The sequence below is a fragment of the Sarcophilus harrisii genome, chromosome 1 (genome assembly GCF_902635505.1).
Source record: "Sarcophilus harrisii chromosome 1, mSarHar1.11, whole genome shotgun sequence".
In the NCBI taxonomy this organism is placed as follows: Eukaryota; Metazoa; Chordata; class Mammalia; order Dasyuromorphia; family Dasyuridae; genus Sarcophilus; species Sarcophilus harrisii.
In genome coordinates, this window is record NC_045426.1 from 569,455,927 (window position 1) to 569,476,884 (window position 20,958).

Here is a 20,958-nt window from a genome sequence, read left to right on the forward strand (position 1 = left end):
ATAATGTAAAGTATTAAGGCTGAGGAGATCTTGCAGGATGATGAGGTTTTCCCCAAAATAAGCTTCTTGGAACATGGTAGAGAAATCAAAGAAGTCCCATAGCAGTGCAGCCATTAATTTAATCCTCAGAATAATGTTATTCATACAAAATGTGGAATATGTTTATAATACAAAAGAATTATAAAAGAAAATACAGATATTAATTTTTAAAAATTCTTAGAATCCAGATTAAGAACCCTTGTTTTACAAGTTTACTTTTCTTCTTTTATATATTTGGATACTATACTTCTCCATGTTAGATAAAATTTATATTTATAAAAGTATATAATTCCCCATTGTCTACTTAGAAATGAATTAATACTGACTGATATTTATACAGTTCTTTAAAGTTTGCAAATCTTTATAGGCCCTATCTCCTCACAATGATGCTATAAGATATGTAATAAAGGGATTATTATCTTCATTTCACAGATTAAAAAACTGAGAGATTAAATGATTTCCCTTTAGTCAAATATCCAAATAAAGATGAAAGACTAATCTATTCCTTACTTGACATTCAATACCTTTTTCATTTTATCATGTTTCTTTATGAACATTGCTTAGGGATACACATTTATTTACTTTGCTTAACTCAAATGGATAAGAAAAGCACATAATTAGAATTCTATTAATTGAAAGAAATTATTTTTGGCATAATAAATAGTATTTTGTTTTGATTTGTTTTGAAATCCAACTTTATAATTATAACTGAGGAAATAGATTAGAATGCCTAAATTAAGGAAATTGAAGTTGGGAAATTCTACATGTAAATTTTTCTGTTCCTCTAATTAAAATCTGTATTTGATAAACAATTAAATTTAATTATATTTATTATGTTTACACAAAGGAACTGTACTTAATATAAATATACTGTTAGGATGAATAAATTTTATATAAGAAATTTAATGCAGTAATTATACTTTTGTATCAGGGTTGGGCAGAGTGTCATTATGACTGATGCAAGCAAACACCTCTCAAGGCAGAAATGACAACGCTCTTGCCAACTCTATTAACTCTGCCATTTTTGTACATGCATATATGTACACACAGAGTGAACAAAACAGGTTATTTTCACTATTGTATCCCTTGATAAATAATGTTTTTAATGGCATTCACTGTTGCATTCCAGTGTGGCCAGAGAATAAGCTTAAATCATGTAGTATTAAGTTTATATAAACAAAAATGGGGACCCCAATTATAAATGTGACATAAACACTAAAAGAAACATTTTGTTCCTTCAGAGAACTCTCACTGTGAGCTTGTTACGTCAGAGGGTCATATGATTTTGAACAGAAATAATACATTAATAGAGGGTTTTGTTTGCAAAGGAATTTATTTATTTACATTATCTCAATAGATTACAACAATTACCTGGGGAATTAAATACTATTTAGCAATTATTATTACCCCTATTTTAAAGATGAGGAAATGAACAGAGGCAAAAAGACTTTTCCAGAATTCCTGAGGTAGTATTTAAATCCAAACTTGAACCCAGGTCTACCCTATTCAAAGTCCAACACTAATACAGTAGAAGTCATTTTAGTTCTCCCAGTGGCTCCCCAGGGCCCTCTCTTAAGTTGACTTGGATCATTGAGACATTTTTTCCCCTTCTGAATCTGTGATTCCATCTACCCAATTCTTTGGGTAGAAACTCAGAAATCCAGTAGCTGTTACTTATCTGTAATATTTCATTTTAAAGATTTGCCTGAGGGGTTAAATAGTTTGCTAAATAGGATTTGAACTGAAGTATCCCAATCTCCAGTCTACTCCTTACTGACTTAAAACTTAAATCTTCTGCCCTTCCTAAGGGTATCTGGGTTAACACAAAGGAAAAACCCTAATGAATTAATTTTCAATCAGGGAAATCAAGGTTCTCCTGGGGAAAATATTTAGCAAAGGGGATGCCCTTTGTGAACTAGACTTCCTTTCCACAGGATTAATCAAGTGAGATTTTAATTCACATCTGAGTGAATTCAAAAGTCTGTTATATGACTCTAGAAGTACTTCCTTGTTTGAGGGAAAAGAGGTATCATTTGAATTTTTTTTTAAATGATACTTAAATATATTAGAACTAGCGCTGGAAGAAAATTTAGAAATCATTTAATCTAATTCCTTCATTTTACAATTGAAAATTCAGTGAAGAGAAGCGGTTACTTGCCTAGTCATATAGCAATTGGCAAGAGCTAACCAGTTCTGGTTCCAAAAACTCCAAGTTCATAGCGCTTTCCATTGCACAATGACACTTGAAAACCACAAAAATAAAAGTACACACAAAATTCCCACAAATAAAGTTATCCTACATTTCTAGATTTTTAAAATACACAATCTTGTGAAGTGGCCTTAAGATTCCTGAATTTGGTTCCTTAAAGGTAACTAAATGTGAATACCAAACATGTGACCGAGATGAGGCGAGATCTTTCAAGACAGTTGTGAAAATCGAGTAAGCTTCATCTATTTCAGAGTGTGAGGAGGCCTGAAGGACTTTGAAGATTGAGTCAAGGGCATACCTAAGTCCCCTTCCTGCTATCCTCCCATGACATCAGTGTCTCCTTATTTCAGTCAAATATGTACTTATTGGTCAAGTTCAATTTCTTGGGTAGTTCCCCAGTTTAGAATGTAAGCGCCTCAGCCAATAAGGATGAGGGTCAGTGGTGGGAGGAGTATTTGTGTTAGGGCAAATAAATAAATGAATGAATGAATGAATTAAAAAAAAAAAAAAAAAGTGTTGACCCTGCCCCTGATGGTGCTTCCTCCCCATTCCTGGAAGGGTGGGAGGCCCTTCTGGCGAGAATATATATTAAACTTTGCTTTGCTTCTGGAGATCTCTCCAGCTTTTTTTTTTTTTTTGTTAAATGGTGACCCCTCCCCATTTCTGAACCACACACACGCTTCTGGAGCAAATGAAAACAAACATAAGCTGTCAAGATTCGTGAGGGGCCTAAAAGTGAAAACAATTTGGCGTATTTAAAAATTATATTGTAAACTTCCTGTTATTATCTTCTAACCGTAAAACAGAAATCTGGCACTTAATGGTTTGTTTGAAGTCACAGAATTGGAAATCTGGAAGGGATGAGGCTGTTGATATTAAGCCTAACCCTTTCACTTCACAGGGAGACAAATGAAAGGGGGAAGAAGTTAGCGTGTACTCAGACAAGGTCGGGGGCAAAGGCCAGAGTAAAACTCGCATCTCATTCAGTCTTGGGCTCTGCAAGACCCCACTTGGCTCATCTTTAGGCCGAAAAGATTTCGGGGCCCATTCTGGGCGGGAAGCGTAAAGCGAGAGTTTTAAACGCCAGTGTCTGAGATTATTTACAAAGTGCCTTTTGGATGCTGTGTGGGGTCAGCATCGGCGTCACAAATCGAAACAAGTGGGCCGGCAGCAGGACGGTGCCGGGTGGGGCTCGTTGAATTACTTATTTAGTAACTTCAGCTCGCAGCGTATACCGGCGAGGCGAGCTCCTCTTGCTCCCTTCGAAGCTCCATCACTAGCTGGCTAGGTCCCTAAAGAACCAGAGCCTCAAAGGGAGATTCCAACGGGATGATGTCGAAGGAGTGCATCCCAGGAGCAAGGCGCTTTTCCCCAGCACCTCTCACTCAATCCAGGGGAAAAGTAACGCCTTTCATTTATTTCGCTTCTGGTTACCTCGACCCGCCCCTCGCGGCCCCCAGCGGCGCAGCGTGACCCAGCCGCAAGGGCGTGCGCCCAGCCCTCGTCGCCCTCAGCACGAGCCCACACGTCGCGGTTCGCGCCTCCTCGCGACCCCGGGCACCGTCCCCGGGAGGTGCGGAGGGCGGAAGTCGCCTCCCGCTGAGCCCCTCCGCCCGTCGCGGCCTCCTTCTTCCGTCAGTCCCCGCCCCCACCAGCCGGTCTCTTCTCCGCCAATCCCCATCTAGTGCCGCCAACACCGCACCTGCGAGGAGGAGCCCCGGCGGCCCAGCCGTCTTGTCGGCGTCCCCCTCCCGCCCCGCGCAACCCCGGCGCCCCGAGATCATCCCCGCCCCCGCCGTCCCCTCACCCGCTGCTGCCGCCTCAGTCTCGGATGCCCTGTCCCTAACCGGCGGCGGGAGCGGAAGCGCCTGCTCCGGCTGCGGGGAGACGGCGCCGCGGCGGCTCGAGTCCGCCGGCCGGCACGAGGGGCGCCCCTGCCGCGGCGCCGAGGCGGAGAGCCGAGGCTGCGAGGGAGCGGGCAGCGGCGAAGACCGGGCCGGCGGGGGAGCGGCGGCGTGTCCCCGCTCCAGAGCCGCTCGATGCCGGTGTGGTGCTGCCGGTGCTCCCTGGCCGGTCATTTCAGGTGAGCGTGGGGGGGTGAGGCGGGGATGTGAGAGAAGCGGAAGAGCAGCCCCAGAGAGCCGGCAGCCAGGGTCCCCATCCCGGGGCCGCAGGACGAGGCGCTTCCCCCTCCGGTGCGGCGCTTTGGGCGGGGACTCCGGGGCAGTCGCTGCGTGGGGCCAGAGATGGGTCGCAGAACGGGAAGGCCGCGTAGGGGGGTCGTCCTGCCCTGGGAGTTTCAGGATAAAGTTTTAAAGGCGAGGGCAGAGGGGGCGGAGGCAGGGCCCTTTCCAGGCCCTCTTCTCCCTTTGAATGATTTCAGATGTTCCGAAGGCAACTTGGCCATCTGTGAAAGGGCCCGGGGTTAGCTTCGAACCGCGCTATCAAGCCCCCTAATTAAAAATATGACTAGTTAACTTGGAACACTTAACTCTGCTCCCCGGAAGCTTCTTTCATCTTAGACATTCCTTTTGGAAGGAGATTTTAGAGTTGATAGATTTTATTCTTCTAGAAGATTTTTATTTTCAAACAAGCGATTTTTTATTCTAAAAAAATTTCTTTTTGATATCTCTGCTTACTTTGCAACTTGAAATTTAAACCCATTCAAAATTTAGTGAACAGTTACTTTTAGGAAGAAAAAGGACACCTTTAATTCTGATAGTAAATTTGATAGTAAACTTGAAAAGAATTCAGCTAGTTAGCACGAAAAAAATGTGACTTTAGAAGAGCAATAATTTTAACTTTGTGAAGGCAAAGTTTATATTTAAACTAAGAATCTATCTTCAGGTGAATTTTATAGCTCTCCATATTTTCCAATATTCAACTTCATATATATTTTGTGCCTTTTTCATACCCACAACCTGTAATGGAGGTAGGATAAGTATTATTATTCCCATTGCCCAGAGATTTAGAAAAGGTGATCAGAGCCTCTCACCCATCTTATTTTACAAATGAGGAAACAAGCCTAGAGCTGTTAAATGACTTGGCTAATCACATGGGCGTTAGTAGGTAATAGTCACTCCACCAACTCCCTCTTCCTATACTTGAAACTTGAGACCCAGAAAAGTTAACTTGAGACCCAGAAAAGTTAACGGACTTGGTCATAGTCATATCACATAGGCATTAAGTAGTAGGGTTGTTAGTAAGCTCAGGCAGAGTGGAGATTCAAACCCAGGTCCTTGCACAGTAAATGCACTACACCACTAACTAGCCTTGGTTTAAAGATACTAACCCAGGTCCATTGGCTGTAGATATTTGCTTTCCTACCGCTGCCTTCCATATAAGTAAGATATAAACACCATTTGTGTCAAATAAAAATAGTGTTTTATTTTCAGAAACTCAACAAATCTATCTACAGATAAAACTCCAGGCTATTATTGAGAGAATAGTAGTATATTTGAGGACATAGTCTGTGCCAGGGAGGCCTAGAAAGCAACTTCTAAGTCATATCAAAAATTTTGAAACTTAACTTTGAAACTTCCTGAACACCCGGACAGCTTTCAGATAAAACTTGCTTTTCTTCAGGCATTACATTTCTGCATACCTCATAATTTGAGCTTACACCCATTTAATTCCATTTTTCAGGATAGATAGTCTTTTCAAAGAAATTAGAAATATTTGAAAATTAAACTGTCAGGAAATTCCTTGACTTTTTACTGCAGTTTTGTTAGAGAAAACAGAAATAAACATGGAACTACCCCCCCCCCCCAAAAAAAAAAAGGACAAAAAAAAAACCAAATTATTTTTATCGCTAGACCAAGTGGGAAGGAAAGGGGAGTGAACATAAACTAAACCCTTTTCTCCCTATAATTTGGGGGAAAAGCACTGCTTTTGTGAAATCAGTTCTAGTTTAGAAACCTGGGTAAAAAATTTCAGAGATTTTTGGGGATTGTTTTAAGAATTAAAAGGATTCATTTCTCTTAAAAGTTTGGATGAGGGGGGCAGCTAGGTGGCGCAGTAGATAGAGCACCAGTCCTGAAGTTAGGAGGACCTGAGTTCAAATTTGATCTCAGACACTTAGCTCTTTCTCTAGCTGTGTTACTATGAGCAAGTCACTTAACCCCAATTGCCTCAGCAAAAAAAATAAAAACTTTAGATGTGCATGGCACTTTGGAAGAGGAATACTATTTTATATATTGATTTTTCAAAGGAGAAAAACTCTTATCCTGAAAATGAGAAATTTTTATTTTTCATTTTACTGAAAGGGTCTCTTTTTCGTGTAGTGATATATATATATGTACTTCTGAAGTCTGAGGATTGCCTCACATAATAATACAGGCAACAAAATATAACTGTGATTACTTTTTCAAAAGCTAGTACATCTATATTTGCTATCAAAGTTGACTTTTTAACAAAGACGTGCTCTTTTTTCTGTCAATATTCTTAGGGTATGATACATGATTGTAAATTAGCAAATTCCCAAAATTGAATGAAAGAGAAGAATTGATTTAATATTGGTAAGTCAAATGTAGCCCTTTATCTTAAATGGAGAAAGCATAGTTAACCCAGATACAAAATGGAAAGTAATCTTCTATTTTTTTAAAATTAACATTTTTGATGTCTTTTGCTTTTACATCACATTCATTTCTAGATAATATACTTTTTTTCTTCTACTCATGAGAGACATTCTTTGATACAAAGATTAAGAGAAAAGGGAGGAAAAGACCGTACAGTAAAATCAGCCAACATCTATGGGTTAGATTGGAAGAGGCATTTTCCTATATACCCAGTTTTCAACCTCTGTAGTGAAAGCATTAAAAATATTTTTTAATATCTTCTCCAGTTTCAAGTTTGGTCTTTATAGGTCATTGTAACCAGCTTTAGGTTTCTTTCCTCTTACTGTTCTTTCTTGTTATTTACATTGTTGCCATTATACACATTGTTTTCCTGCTTCTGCTTTTTCCTATCTTGTTTACTATTATAATAGGATATTTAGGAACATTTTTATGTTGAAAAATTAACTCGTTTGTTAATTTATAAAGAATAATCAAACAGTACTGTTTTATTCGTTTTATTTTGTTCTTTTCTTGTCAAATTTATAGATCTCTGTATATTTAGCAAGCATCCCACTTAAATTGAACAGAATCCTGGTGTTTTATAATATGTTACTACAAAACTGATTAACAGTCAACAATACTTCTGATTTCAGAATATTTCAACTCTCCTTGAAATTCAGAATTAGATGTCCTTCATGATGTTCTGTAACCAAGTTTAATTTGTAGTTAGGTAAGGCAAAATTTTTATTTAAAAATGGAAAGTAAAAACTTGGAGCTGCTCTCAGTACTTCAATATATTTGACTTTGAATAAAAGGAAAAGTATTTTGAAGAATTTTTATTTACACTGATGAGCCACGAGGGAGAAACATTTTTGCTGGTAACTAGACTATGCTTTGGAACTTGTTAGAATGCTAGCATGATCAAGCAGATTATAACCTTAGGCTTAAAAGCATAAGTTGTGTTCTCAGCCTTTATGTTTACAGGGACAGAATTCTCATGAAAAAGGTAATACTTGTATTAGAACTTTATTCTTGTATTCTGTTAGAAACTCAAATCTAAGAATGGCTTCAACTAGAAAACAATCTTATGAACTCTTCTGTTACTCACCATTTTCAAAGATATGATATATTTGAATATCTGTCATGTTGGGGTTCTGCAGTGCACTTAGAAGATGAATATCTTAAATATTTCATGGCTTATACCTTTAGATTTTTCCAATGTTGGAGCATTCCAAGAGTTTTGAATGTTGTTGGTCTTTAAACAGAATTAATTATTTTTAAAAGATGTCACTCATTTATATTAACTCTAATTATTTTCCTGTTAATATTTTTAGTTTTTTGATACTATGCAAAATATCCATGAATTCATCCAACAATTTATTAAATATCTTAAATTTTGTCTTTTACCCCCCCCTCCCCACTAGTGATAGTTATGTGTAAACAAGAAAAAAAAATTTTTCCTGTTGTACTTCCACATCTGGCAGAAAATAAGGGCCATTTAAAATATTTTTTTTTTAAAATTATTTAGGGGCAGCTAGATGGCTCGGTGGATAGAGCACCAGCCCTAAAGTCAGGAGGACCTGAGTTCAAATCTGCCCTCAGACACTTAACTGTGTGACCCTGGGCAAGTCACTTAACTCCATTTGCCTCAGCAAAATAAAATAAAATAACATTATTTAACATTTTACTTCCTCCCCTAATTATGTATAAAAGCAAATTTCAATATCCATTTTTTTTTTTTATTTTGAGTTCCAAATTCCCTCCTCCTATGTTAAGCAGAGAGAGAGTTTGATATAGTTTATGTGTGCAGAAGGACCGTGTAAAAAAGTAAATTGATCAACTTTGTAAAGGTATATATTAATAAATGTTTTAATATTGCTTTTACGTAAATTTAGAGACAGCTAGATGGCAAGTGATAAAGGACCAGGCCTGGAGTTTAGAAGACCTTAGCTTCTAAACTAAGAAGTTTAGTGGTTTAGCTTATTATGAAAAATTAGCTATTTGATCCTAAGTGTAAGATATTTTACCTTTGCCGCAATTTCCTCAACTGTAGATGGAGGTCATGATTAGTACTTATCTTGTAGCATTGTGAAAAACAAATGAAATAATAATTGTAAAGTACTTAGCATAGAGTTCCTGACACATAGTAGGCACTTTATAAATGCTTGTTCCCTTTTCTTTCCCTAAATGTATTTCTTTTTGCAAGTGATTTTTAAAATAAATCATGGAATAGAGATACAAAATGGTATAGATAATAAATAAGCATTATGCTAACAAGGCAGTAACATTTACTTCCTCTCTACAAAGCAGAAATAACAAAAGTAGCAATTGATTATATAAAGCTATTATCCAAAAATATTAGCAGTACAAAGAAATATTCTGTCCTTTAGAATACTGCTTACTATAGTTGAACATTTAACTAATTGTTAATAAAAAAAAAAAATTAGAAGGAAGTGTTGTTATAGCTATATGACTTGGTTAGAACTGACCTTGGAGTCAGAATGACCTGGTTTTAAGTCCTGGCTTTGGCACATACTGGTTATTTGACCATGGGCAAAAAATCACTTTTAACCTCTCATTGTTCTAGCAACTCTCTTAGATGTCACTCCTCAAACTTCTTGTTCTCTATATTTTTAAAAGTTATTGTAGCTTATATCTATTGATAGTTAGCATAAGAAATCAAAATGTCTTTGTATCTTAAGGAAAATATTTTTGATCTTACAAATATTCTGAAAGATTCTTTAAGAATACCAGGTCCCCTGACCACACTTTGAGCACCATTATGTCTCCAAGACTTTTCAGTTACAGATATGCTGTAGCTCTACATTGGTAGAGGTCATTTCTACACTGGTTTCTTTCCAATGAGGAAGTCTCAAGTTAAGATTCAAGGTGTGTATGTGTGTGTGTTGGGGGGGGGGGGGAGATATTGTTATTGAAAGAACAGTAGTCCTAAGAAGGACTTAGAGTGAGAGGTTTCTAGTTTTGACTCTTCAGCTTAGCTCTGGGAAAGTCACTTAAATCAGCAAACATTTATTAATTGTCTAAGTACCCTGTCAAATGCTAAGTATATAAGGATGGAAAAGAAAATATAATCTCTGACCCTCAAGAAGCTTAAATCCAATAGGAAGAATAACACACATAAATAACAAATAAGGTAGTAGAATTCAACAAAGAAATCTAGTGCTGTAATAAAATTTGAGGAGGGATTCCACATTTCACTTGTGGAAAATTAGAGGAGACTTCACGAAATGAGCCAGAATCTGAATGTAGGCTTGAAGGAAGAGAGATTTCTGTATATAGAGGCAAGGTGGGGAGGAGATAAATTGGGAAATAGCCAATTCAAGTGAGCAAAGAAGAGCAGTGTGGAAGAAATCTGGATGTGGAGGGCCTGACATATCAGTCTAAGGCATTTGTCTTTTATCCCATAAACAGTAGGAAAGCTTTCTTGCAGGAGAATGACATGGCCACATCTACTCTTTAGTTAAAGGATGGATTAGAGAAAGTGAGGACTGAAAGGAACTGGTCATATGTTATTGTAATAGGTCAAGTTACAAGGAAGAGGGTAGTAAAGAACAGGGATGGAACAAAAGAGATACTTTACATAAAGATTGATAGGACTTTAAATGAACAGAAGTGATGACTAAGGAGAGGAAAAGTTAAAATGATTCCAGAGGTTTTGAGCCTTGGGAATGTACAATATATATACATTGATAAAATCGTCAGAAAAATAGAACATTTAAAGAGGGTCAGATTTTGGTGGATAGATTTTCCATGGATTCCACTTTTGATATGTAAGCTTAGGTGCAAGTGGGAATGTTCAACAGATAATTAGAGGAGATAGATTTGGATATTTAAAGATATAGAAGTCATCTCTGTACAGGTGATACATTGAAACCATAGCAATGGGTAATATATACTGGAAAGAGTCTCTGCATTTTAAGAAATCATAAAGGAAACTACATGGAGTTAATGGGCCCAGTTTTTTCAGGAAAAAAAAATCATGATATCACCTCTCTGATGTTTTAGTCCTTTTGAAAACAAAGAAGAGTTTAGTCCTCGTGAGAATGAAGAACAAATAACAATTGGAAAGAGACTACAAATAGAGAAGAGGCCCAGGAGAGTCTTGGGAGATTACCTAACTGTTTTGAAATTTAACTTCCTTATTTTTTTCTTTCCTAAAACACTCCCTTTCTGAACTTCCCCATTTCTGTTGAGGACACCATCATTTTTCCAGTTACCCAGCTTTAGAACCTTCAGTGCCATTTTTGACATCTCCTTGTCTCCTTCATTCTATATAACCAGTCATTTTGGCACATGTTGATTCTACTTCTGTAGCATCTCTCATTTTTGCCCTAATCTCTTTACTCACACAGTCACCACATTAAGTTCATCAAATCTTGCCTGGTAGTCTCCTACTTTGCTTCTGCTTCATTTCTTCTAAATCCAAGGTCTGACTGGGTAATCTTTCATAGAGGCCCCTACTCTTTCACACATTCTGCAGTCAATCCAAACAAGCCTTCTTACTATTCTCACACATGATACTCCATTTTCTTTATTTGTGTCTTTGTTTAGGTTATCTCCTCACTACCTTCTTTTAGAACCTCAAATTCCCCCCAAAACTCAACTCTTCTCCATGAGGCCTTTCCTATCTCCTCTCAGCTACTAGTGCCTTCCTCCTCAAACATTACTTTGTATATAATTCTTTGTGTACATGTTGTCTTCCCACTGTACTGTGTAAGCTTCTTGATGTCACAGACTGGTTTCTGTCTTTGTAACCTTGGTGCTTAATACATAATGAATGGTTAATAAATTCTTTTGGTTGATCTTAAGATTCCTTTACTTCCATTTTACATATGAATCTAGGTTTTAAATTTCAGGAGACCCTGTTCTAGATGATGATCCCTGGGTACAGTGACATTTGCTAGAACCAAAATACAAGATGTTAGATTAGCTCTTGAGTTGTGTGTTCAGCAGGGATCGGTTGCCTACATTAGTATATTAGCAGGGAGTACAACGAGTATTTTAAACTCAACCAGGTTTTATGCATACCTGTATAAAGTTAGCAAATTATCTTATTGCATAATTTTTAAGTTGTATGTTTCTAAATTATTTTAAAATATGATGCAGATATATTTGCATTTCAGAAATAATCAAAAATGTCTTGCCTCTGAGACATATTTATAAACCCAATGAAAGTTACTTTACTGCTCAGTGCTCTAGACAGCTCTCTAAGAGTATAAATTGTAGAGAAAGTGCTGACCTGTGTTGTTAGAAGTTTGCTCAGTAGAGAGTCCATGTATTGTTAAAATCATAGGACAACCTCCTATCCTAGTTAATTTAACAGTGATAGAATAAATGATAGAAAAACCTGAGGGGTTTTTCAGAGTATAAGTAACTGCATGAAGATTGTATTAATTGTAATTTTTGTTCTTTTTTTTTTTTTTCTTCTTAAAGAAACTATAGCGATCCTGAAACTGAAGGGCAGATTTTGAATTCCTTAGTACAATATTTTGGTGACAGTTTCAGCAGAAAAGTTAAAGCGATGCCATTAGTTGAAGAAATTTCTTTACCTGAAGACTCATCACTGACTTTGCCTGTGGTGATAGTAGGTAAGTTATTTCAGTTTTCTTGTTTTAAAGCCACTGGCTTTTGGTAAAACCCCTATCTGTTTAAAGGTAGCTCAAACTCCTGTTGACTAGAGAGTATTATATGAAATTTTAAACTGGAAACTTAAGTTTCTTAGTCTAAAATACAGTTCCCTTAATGTATTTAATATTTGTGAAATCACAATTAAGTTGGTGAGAAATTATGATTGACTTTTATAATGTTTTAGTTAAAGAATCATGTATAAAAGAAAGTATTAGTATCATGATATAAAAAGAAGTACTCTTCTTAAAAAAACTTCTTGCCAGATATAAACTAGTAAATTTGAGGAGTGATTGTATAACTGTTGGAATACCGATAGTTAATGTAACCTCAAAGCTATCCGGACCTGCACCCTCAATTAAGCAAAAGAGCCATGTAAATATTATATATGCCAACCTTACTTAATGATATTAAACATAGCAATTAACAAGTATTTATTAAGCACCTACTGTGTGCCAAGTACTGGGAATACAAGTAACAGTGAATGAAACCTTTCTTCTCTACCTTATGCTTATAGTTTTAATCTACTATTTTCAGTTTTCACTGAGTACATTTTCTGTATGATAGTCTTTCCTTAAATGCATGGATTTAATAACTTGGCTGTCAGTTTGAGATTTAATCCTCTCTTTTTGTGGCACAAATCTAGTGAAACTGGATATAGAATTAGACAGGGACAGGAAGGTTTGGTGAGGTGAATAAACTGTCTTTTGGTCTCAAGGTCAAACAGCTTAAGGACCTTTGCATTCCCTGGGCTGGCAGAGGATATTATAAAGAAGAAGGGAATATCTGCCTGCTCTTTAGAGCTGGATGTGGGTGATTATTAAAGAAGAAGAAAAGAAAGTGAGTTTATAAACCTACTCTGGCAGTCTCTGCCAACTGTAGTAGTCATGGAGTTAGCAGTGGTAGAACCTAAGTCAAAAAATTTCCTTCTGATTTCTACTTCTACACAGGCAGGTGTCCTAACTTTTGATTACAGAGGTGGGTGAAATGCAAAGCTATTACTCATTATGTAGTTCAATAGAAATTCAGCAGGAAGTATCCTTTTTTTCTTTTTTATCACTTAAGAACTCTTCTGTGCCAGCCAAAATGTGGGGGACATTTTTACATTGCCTCTAAGCTGAAGGCTGTGGCTTTTTCTAATATCATTCCATTATAGAAATTGGAGATCTTAAAAAGATACTCTTTGCATGTGAAGACCATTTGCCAGTTTAAGAGCTGTAATCCAATACCACTATGATAATTTGAGTATGATTTTAGATTCTGGGATGTATGGTAGGCTTTCCAGTAATTATACATTGCAGTTCTGTGCTTTGATTTACTGTTATCCCATATTACATTCTTTGAGATTGAAGTTTTAGAGTAACACATTTAGACTTGATGTAAAAACAAATACCCCAAAGTCTAACAATAAGTACTATCCCAGAAAGGAATGGATTATCTTGGGAAGAATATGTTCCCTCAAAAGTTTGGTCGGAGGCACTCTAGCCCTAGATTAGATGACTATTTCTGATGATGTAATTGAAGTAATTATTTTTTATGTACAGGTGAGTACATATAGTTTCTGAGATCCTTTCCAAATGAAGTGGTGATTCTGTGATTCTTCTAAAATTTCAATACTAATATAGATAAAATTTGGTTTAATATCAGTCAGTCAATTATTAAGTGCCTATGTTCCAGGTAGTATATATCTATTAATATAGATTTAAGTGCTTTGATGCATCATATTGCCTTCACTCACTATTTTTATATTTCAGGGTCATAATGTATTATTCCCCCCCCCCCCAGCGTGTAACACGGTACCTACTATATATAGCAGATGTTTCTTTCTCGCTTTCTTTTTATTTTGGTAGCTACATTAGAATATAGTACAGTATATAGTATGGTCAGTCAAAATCCTGCCTTTATCCTGTTGTTTCATGCCTTCAGATTATACTAATTTATGTAGTGCTATAATATTTTCCATGGTCTGTGAATATGAGAAAGGCAGTATGGTATAGTAGAAAGAACATTAGATTAGAAACAGAATGATTTCAAATTTTGTCTCTGCTGCTTTTATAATCTGTATGACTTTGGGTAAGTCACTAATTCTTTATGAGCCTAGAAAATGAGATGGTAGAATTAAATGACTTTTTAGGTCTCTGACAACTCCAGAGCCCATTAATCATAGGTGTATTTAATATTCCATGCATTTTGAATCATATAGTTTGAAGTATGTTCTCAGCTATCTAAATACAGATTAGTTCATTTTGCTGTAAATGAAAGGACTTTTTTTAAAAAAGAAAGATGAATACTCTGTGAGTCTGAACTTGCTGAATTTGGTGTAGTTTATTCTTTCAGAGATAGTTTGACAACCTATGCTTAGGAGTATTTGGAAATTGGGGTTAAAAGACTACTTCACCATTTTGCTTTTTACTAGCAATACCAAGAGACTCTTCAGTGTAATAAATATGATTAATATATTAAATTTCCAGCAATAAATACCTCTCCAGCTGAAAACTTTATAAAGGAAGGACAGAACAAGTTAATGGAACTGTTTTGACTTTTCTCTCTTAGATGGGGTAATGGAAAGAATAAGAGTTTAGTAAGTGCCTCCTTAAACTGAGCCAATAATTTTTTCAACTATCTCATGTGATCCTTCTCATTTTATAGTCAAGGAAACTGAGGCAGACACAGATAGAAATTTGAGGTTGGATTTGAAATCTAGTCTTCCTCACTCAAAGCTCTATGCACTATCTACTGCACCACTCCTCTGACCTTGGTACTCTTCAAGTTGTCATTAATGATATTAAGGTGTTTCAAGTACAGTTTGAGTATTTGTGTATCCTGGAAGGCTATTTAAGATTTGTTCTATATTTAGATTGAAAGTTGGTTTGAGAAGAAATATTTTATTTTTTAAACTTGTTTATACTGTCATAATATCTTGAGGCAATTTGACTGAATAATCTGTGCTTTTTATATCGAGATGGGTCACATCCTATTTCTGAACAAAAAATTATGTCTTCATATTCTGAATGTATTTTCCAAGTTGCAGCTAAATTTCATTTCATAAAATTGGTATTCAATGACTGTTAACTAACAAAATATTTTGGAACAACTCTTTGAAGGGCTAGGATTTGACCTCTAATAGAGACTTCCATTGCTAATGTACAATATGATGAACTATTGCTTTTTATAGGAAATGGACCCTCAGGCATTTGCCTTTCTTACATGTTGTCAGGATACAGACCATATTTATCTTCAGAAGCTGTACATCCAAATCCAATTTTGCATAGTAAATTAGAAGAAGCAAGGCATCTTTCCATTATTGATCAGGTATGGTTTCCTAAGCATAAATAATTTTTCATTAAAATGTGCAAGTGACATGATTCACATTCTAGTTTTGGATTATTTTATTAGTATATTATTTCTAAGTTGAAGATCCATTGTACAGAAGGGCATCACAATTAATAAATTTTTTATATTAACTTTATGTATTAAATGCTAAGTATTTCCTATACATTGTCTTGAATTCTCAAAAGGAAATGAACAGTGACTCTTTCAGTTCAACTCTGCTATCTTTCTTTTTTTAAAAAAAAAAAAAAACTCATTTAGGATTTAGAGTACTTGTCTGAAGGTCTTGAAGGCCGATCCTCCAATCCAGTTGCAATACTACTTGACACACTTCTTCATCCAGATGCTGACTTTGGTTATGATTATCCATCAGTTTTGCATTGGAAATTAGAACAGCATCATTATATTCCTCACTTGGTTTTTGGTAAAGGACCACCTGGTGGGGCTTGGCATGTAAGTAATATTTTACTTTATATATAATCTCTTAAATGTCTTAAAGGAATATCTAGTTTTTTGCATGTGATCCTGCTGTGGATATACCTGCTTGACTTTTAAAACTGAAACACAAAATCTCAAAAATTGGAAATCTCAGTGGCCATCTTCTTTCAACCTTTCTGAATTGGAATCTCTTCTATAGTATCCTACAGTATCCTTCTACAGAATACAGTATATTCAGTCTGGCCCATTATGTGAGAATTAAATGAATAATATTTCAGAAATTTGTTTCATAGTAAAAGATTTAAATTTTTCATTTTGGATTTTGTCACAACTCAGATAAATATATATTTATCAAATAAGATCAAAGTTGGGATAATTTCTTGCTCTGTTTTTGCAAGTAAGAAGAATCCAGTTTAAAATCTGTAACTGAGTACCTGTGAAGTATGGTAGTTCTCAGAAAAAGATAGCATATATAAACATAGCTAAATGTTACAAGTTTAAAAGATTAGTGGGAGAGGGAAGCCAGTATAACAATGAAAGTTGGGAATTACAGAGTATATTAAGTGAAGGTTTACTTTTAGTACATTTAGGAATGCTTTCTTCCTTCCAGAGCTTTTATTGTTTTAATTGAATTGAATCTGTTTATTGATAAATCTTTATTTATAGAACTAATAGTAATGATTGAAAATAATAATCATTGGCATTTTATTTGTAAAGCACTATTCCAGAGCTTTTCTAGGTCTAAAATAATTAACAAATTTTTGATTGTTAAGTTAAAAAAAATTTTTTTTGGAATGTGAATTATTTTCATTACTTTAGCCGTTTGAATATTAATCTATTTTATATATGATTTTAGTAATAGCTTTTTTTTTTGGTATATATCAGTGTTTCTGAGATGCTTTTACTTTAACCTGGCTTCAGGTTCTATTTTTGACACACACTAGCTTTATAACAATGGACAAGTCACTTAACAAGTCAAGGGAATAGGCATTTATTAACCCTCTACTTAATAACTTTTACTGTACTAATTATGGAGATTCAAAGAAAGGTAAACATCTCATTCTCAAGGATCTCACAGTCTGGCAAGGGAAAGACAATACATGCAAAAAACTGTACAAACAAGATGTACAGAATATTTTGAAGATAATCTTGAGACATGCTTCTTGGAGAAGGTGGCATTTTAGATGGAATCTGAAGGAATTCTTGAGATAGAAATGAAGAATGAGAGAATTCCAGGTTTTGGGGATATTGAAAATGTATGTATGCTTAGTTTCTGTTTTTTAAGTAGTATTTCTTATGTATCACAATAGGTCTGTTTCTAAAACAATTCTTTTATAAATGGAAAATCTTCTCAAGTAATCAGTATGCCTTGGTATGGGTTTTATAAATTCCGACTTTTATATAATGGGCTTTCTTAAAGGGAATAACATGTGTTATATATAGTATAATATTTATTGAAAACTTTTTTAGAGCTTGTACTTTTCATTATCATACTGATATTACTCTGGCCCAGAAATTTTTTAAGTTTTACTGTGTTTATGTAGTCTTATTTTTTCTGTTGAGAACCTAAAACTCTGTAGGCAATAATTGATCAGATCTTATATTTTATGTACAGATTAATTTCCCACTTTCATATTGAGGTTAAAGTATGGCTATGCCTTAATTGTATTGAACAAACTTATGGATCATTGGTAGAATTTATTTTGTTTCACAAACTTTGACTTTCAAGCAACTACATTATACACTAGACTAGGAATTAAAACATTGCATAAAGCCTGACTCCAAGCTATGAAAGACTATTCATTCTGTGAAAATCAATGCTTAAAAAATTATAGCAGCTCCAAATCTGGCAAATCCAGTACTCCAGCCTCTTGGTTCTGGCTTCAGTTCTAGTAGGCCTAGAAGAGTACACCAAAACAGCAAATGTGACTACTACTTTGATAGACCCTCCCTCCACTATTTTTCAGTCATGAATTTCATCAGTTGTGCTCCCACTTTTGAGCCATTTTGAGGACCATGGTGGAGTGATTTGAAAGGCATGAAGTTGCAGTTCTTGATTACCAAAGGGAAGTAATGGCCATAAAGACAGCACAGAAATTGTGGCATGATAACCTTGTTTTATTAAAATTTTCAGATAACTTGAAACCAAGATTGATTTATGTTACAAGGTATTAGACAGTTATTAAAACTTATTCTATTTAAAAGAAAAAATAATTTTTCTTATTTCCCAAAAATGAGTATAAGAATTATGTATTGATCAGGAACAACTTATAATTGAGACCAAAACATTATCTGGAATATTAACAATAACATAATTTTTTAAAATGTGTGATTTAGGGACATATGTGGGTCATATCATATGGGGCTATGCATATAAAATTTTACTAGGCAAACTGGGAATTTTTCATACATATTGGAATACTTTTGAGTCTAAACTAGTCAGTTCAAGGTGTTTTAATCAGTCTGAAGAAAGGCAAGGTAGTTGTTCAAATACGTAATGTCTCACTTTTTTTTTTCCAAATAGCATATGGAAGGTTCCATGTTGACAATCAGCTTTGGAAACTGGATGGAGTTGCCTGGACTGAAGTTTAAGGATTGGGTGGCTACCAAGCGAAGGTAAGCTTCATTTGAAGTTGCTCAATACTTTGTGTCATCTTATAGGTAGAAGTGACTTTTGAGATCATATTGTCTAGCCATATCATTTGATGCATGAAGAAACAGACTCAAAGCTATTGGATGACATGCCCAAAGTCACACAACCGTGCCTTTGTCAGAAGTTTTTCTGTGGGAGACACTTTCTCACCTGTCCCAACTTCTGCCTGTCCTTCAGGGATACTGTTCCCTTTGAGGAGCCTTACATGATCCTCTAGGAACTCTTCTAAGTTCTAAACCAACATGACACTTTATATGTACTCTGAGAGAAAGTACTTTAATTGTGTACTGAAACACTTGAGGTAATCTCTTTTATAGGCCCTTCTTCAGTCATGCAAATCATAAACTATCCCATGCTATTCTTTGTCCATATCTTCCTGTAAATCTTAAGGAGAGGATTATGGGAGAAAGGAGGCAGAGCTTGATCTAGATTTTTTGCTGTTGCATAAGTAGCAGTGCAATATATGCTTGCCCATTTATCATCTCATTCTCATTACGTGACTAATCCCTTTTTTTTTTCAGGTATTATAAGAATAGTTAGTATTTATATAGTGTTTGAAGGTTTGCAAAGTACTTTACAATATTATCTAATTTTGAGCTTCACAGCAATTCTGAGATGTAGATGCTTCTCTTTCAATTTTATAATCCAGAGAATTGAGGCAGAGTTTAGTGATTTGCCAGGGTCACACAGCTAGTAAATATCTGAGATTGGATTTGAACTCAGGTCTTCCTTACTCTAATCATAGGACTCTATCCACTGTGCCACCAGCTGCCTCTTGATAGCTTTTATTATGCTTCTTAAATATAGTTTATCACTAGTAATATACTCAAGTCTGCTGATGCCCATCATCTCTCCACTGTTCTTAGAATGATCAACATTTTTGATTGATTGAAGAATTTGGTACTCGACATATATTCTTGGAAATATTGCTGAAAAGGCAGAATTTTACTTCAGGGCCAAACTTGGGTTTTTTGAAAGTATGACAGTTTTTTCATATGTAATTTCTCCTGTTCTTTTCCTCCTTAACTAATATGGTCTGTTTGTTGTTTATCTACAGTATCTGACATGATATATAAGCTAATGGATAACCCTCTGGGCTGTCCATCTATCTGCATATCATAATATAGATAAATAAATAATATAAATAAATAAAGGTACTGTATAAAGTCTTTCCTTGGTGGACAAGTCAACTTACTGAGTAATTTTTAAAAAAATTCTTATTTAGGAAGCTATGTAAATGCTCCAAGACTTAAAACAGTCATTATTATTTGCAACTAAAAAGTTATCTTTATAGAATTAATTCATATAGGCTGATTTATATTACATGACATTATGAAAACTTGAATAGCGAAACAAAATGATACAGGGGATTATGTGGGGTTTTTTATTGATCACTGATAATATCTTTCCTACCAGTTTTCTCTGCATCTGCGTAAATTCTCCTAAAAACCTTATTTTTTCCATCTCTCTGGCTAGACTCATCCTTTCCCCAATAGCTACCTTCACCTTTCTATTCACTTGGATTACTATATGTGTGTATCTGACTGTAAGAATATGGGTGTCTCTCTGGCTAAGAAGGAAGTGTATAAATACTTTATGACTGAGAAGTGTAGAACAGGAATGTGATCTGAGGAAAGAATGAAATGTAATTGGCTAAATGAGAATGCTGGCAGAATTCTTAGGACAAATGATAGTGAGCCTTTAGCTGAGTTAAATACTTAGGCAAGAAAGATAAGAGAAGATGCTGAAAAGCTGAAATTTTAACTTAAAATAGTGAAAGGTTAGAATCCATACTTGGGAGGGTGCAGAAAAAAACAAAATATGATCAGAGAAGAAATATAGGAAACCATTAGGGACAGTATTTAGTAGTGAATGCTTGGGTGCATATAAATTCCTAATGCCTAGAAATTTGTAATTTGAGATTGCAAATGCAGAAACAATAGCAATAGTAGTCCATGAAGCAGAAGGTTGATCAACTAATATTTAAGTTTACAAAAATGCTGTTTCTAGTGCTATCATCACATTAGCAGCTTGAGACCAAGTAAAATAATTTATACTTTTGTCTAGTTTGGAAAAAAATGTGTGTC

The 20,958-nt window shown here is 35.4% G+C and overlaps 1 protein-coding gene across 3 annotated transcripts in view; it reads left to right on the forward strand.

Moving 5' to 3' along the window:
- Positions 1 to 3,935: 3,935 nt before the first annotated feature.
- Positions 3,936 to 20,958, forward strand: part of OSGIN2 (oxidative stress induced growth inhibitor family member 2) — a 30,965-nt gene continuing 13,942 nt past the window's right edge. Inside the window, exons 1-5 of one of the 3 annotated variants that reach the window (XM_031946958.1) lie at positions 3,936 to 4,331; positions 12,259 to 12,413; positions 15,626 to 15,762; positions 16,042 to 16,233; positions 18,743 to 18,834. In XM_031946958.1, the coding sequence (XP_031802818.1) occupies positions 4,288 to 4,331; positions 12,259 to 12,413; positions 15,626 to 15,762; positions 16,042 to 16,233; positions 18,743 to 18,834 (620 nt within the window). In that variant the 5' untranslated portion in view covers positions 3,936 to 4,287. Of the gene's footprint in view, positions 4,332 to 8,992; positions 9,694 to 12,258; positions 12,414 to 13,168; positions 13,291 to 15,625; positions 15,763 to 16,041; positions 16,234 to 18,742; positions 18,835 to 20,958 lie in introns of those variants that run through there. The other 2 variants (XM_031946956.1, XM_031946957.1) reach the window with 2 other exon arrangements.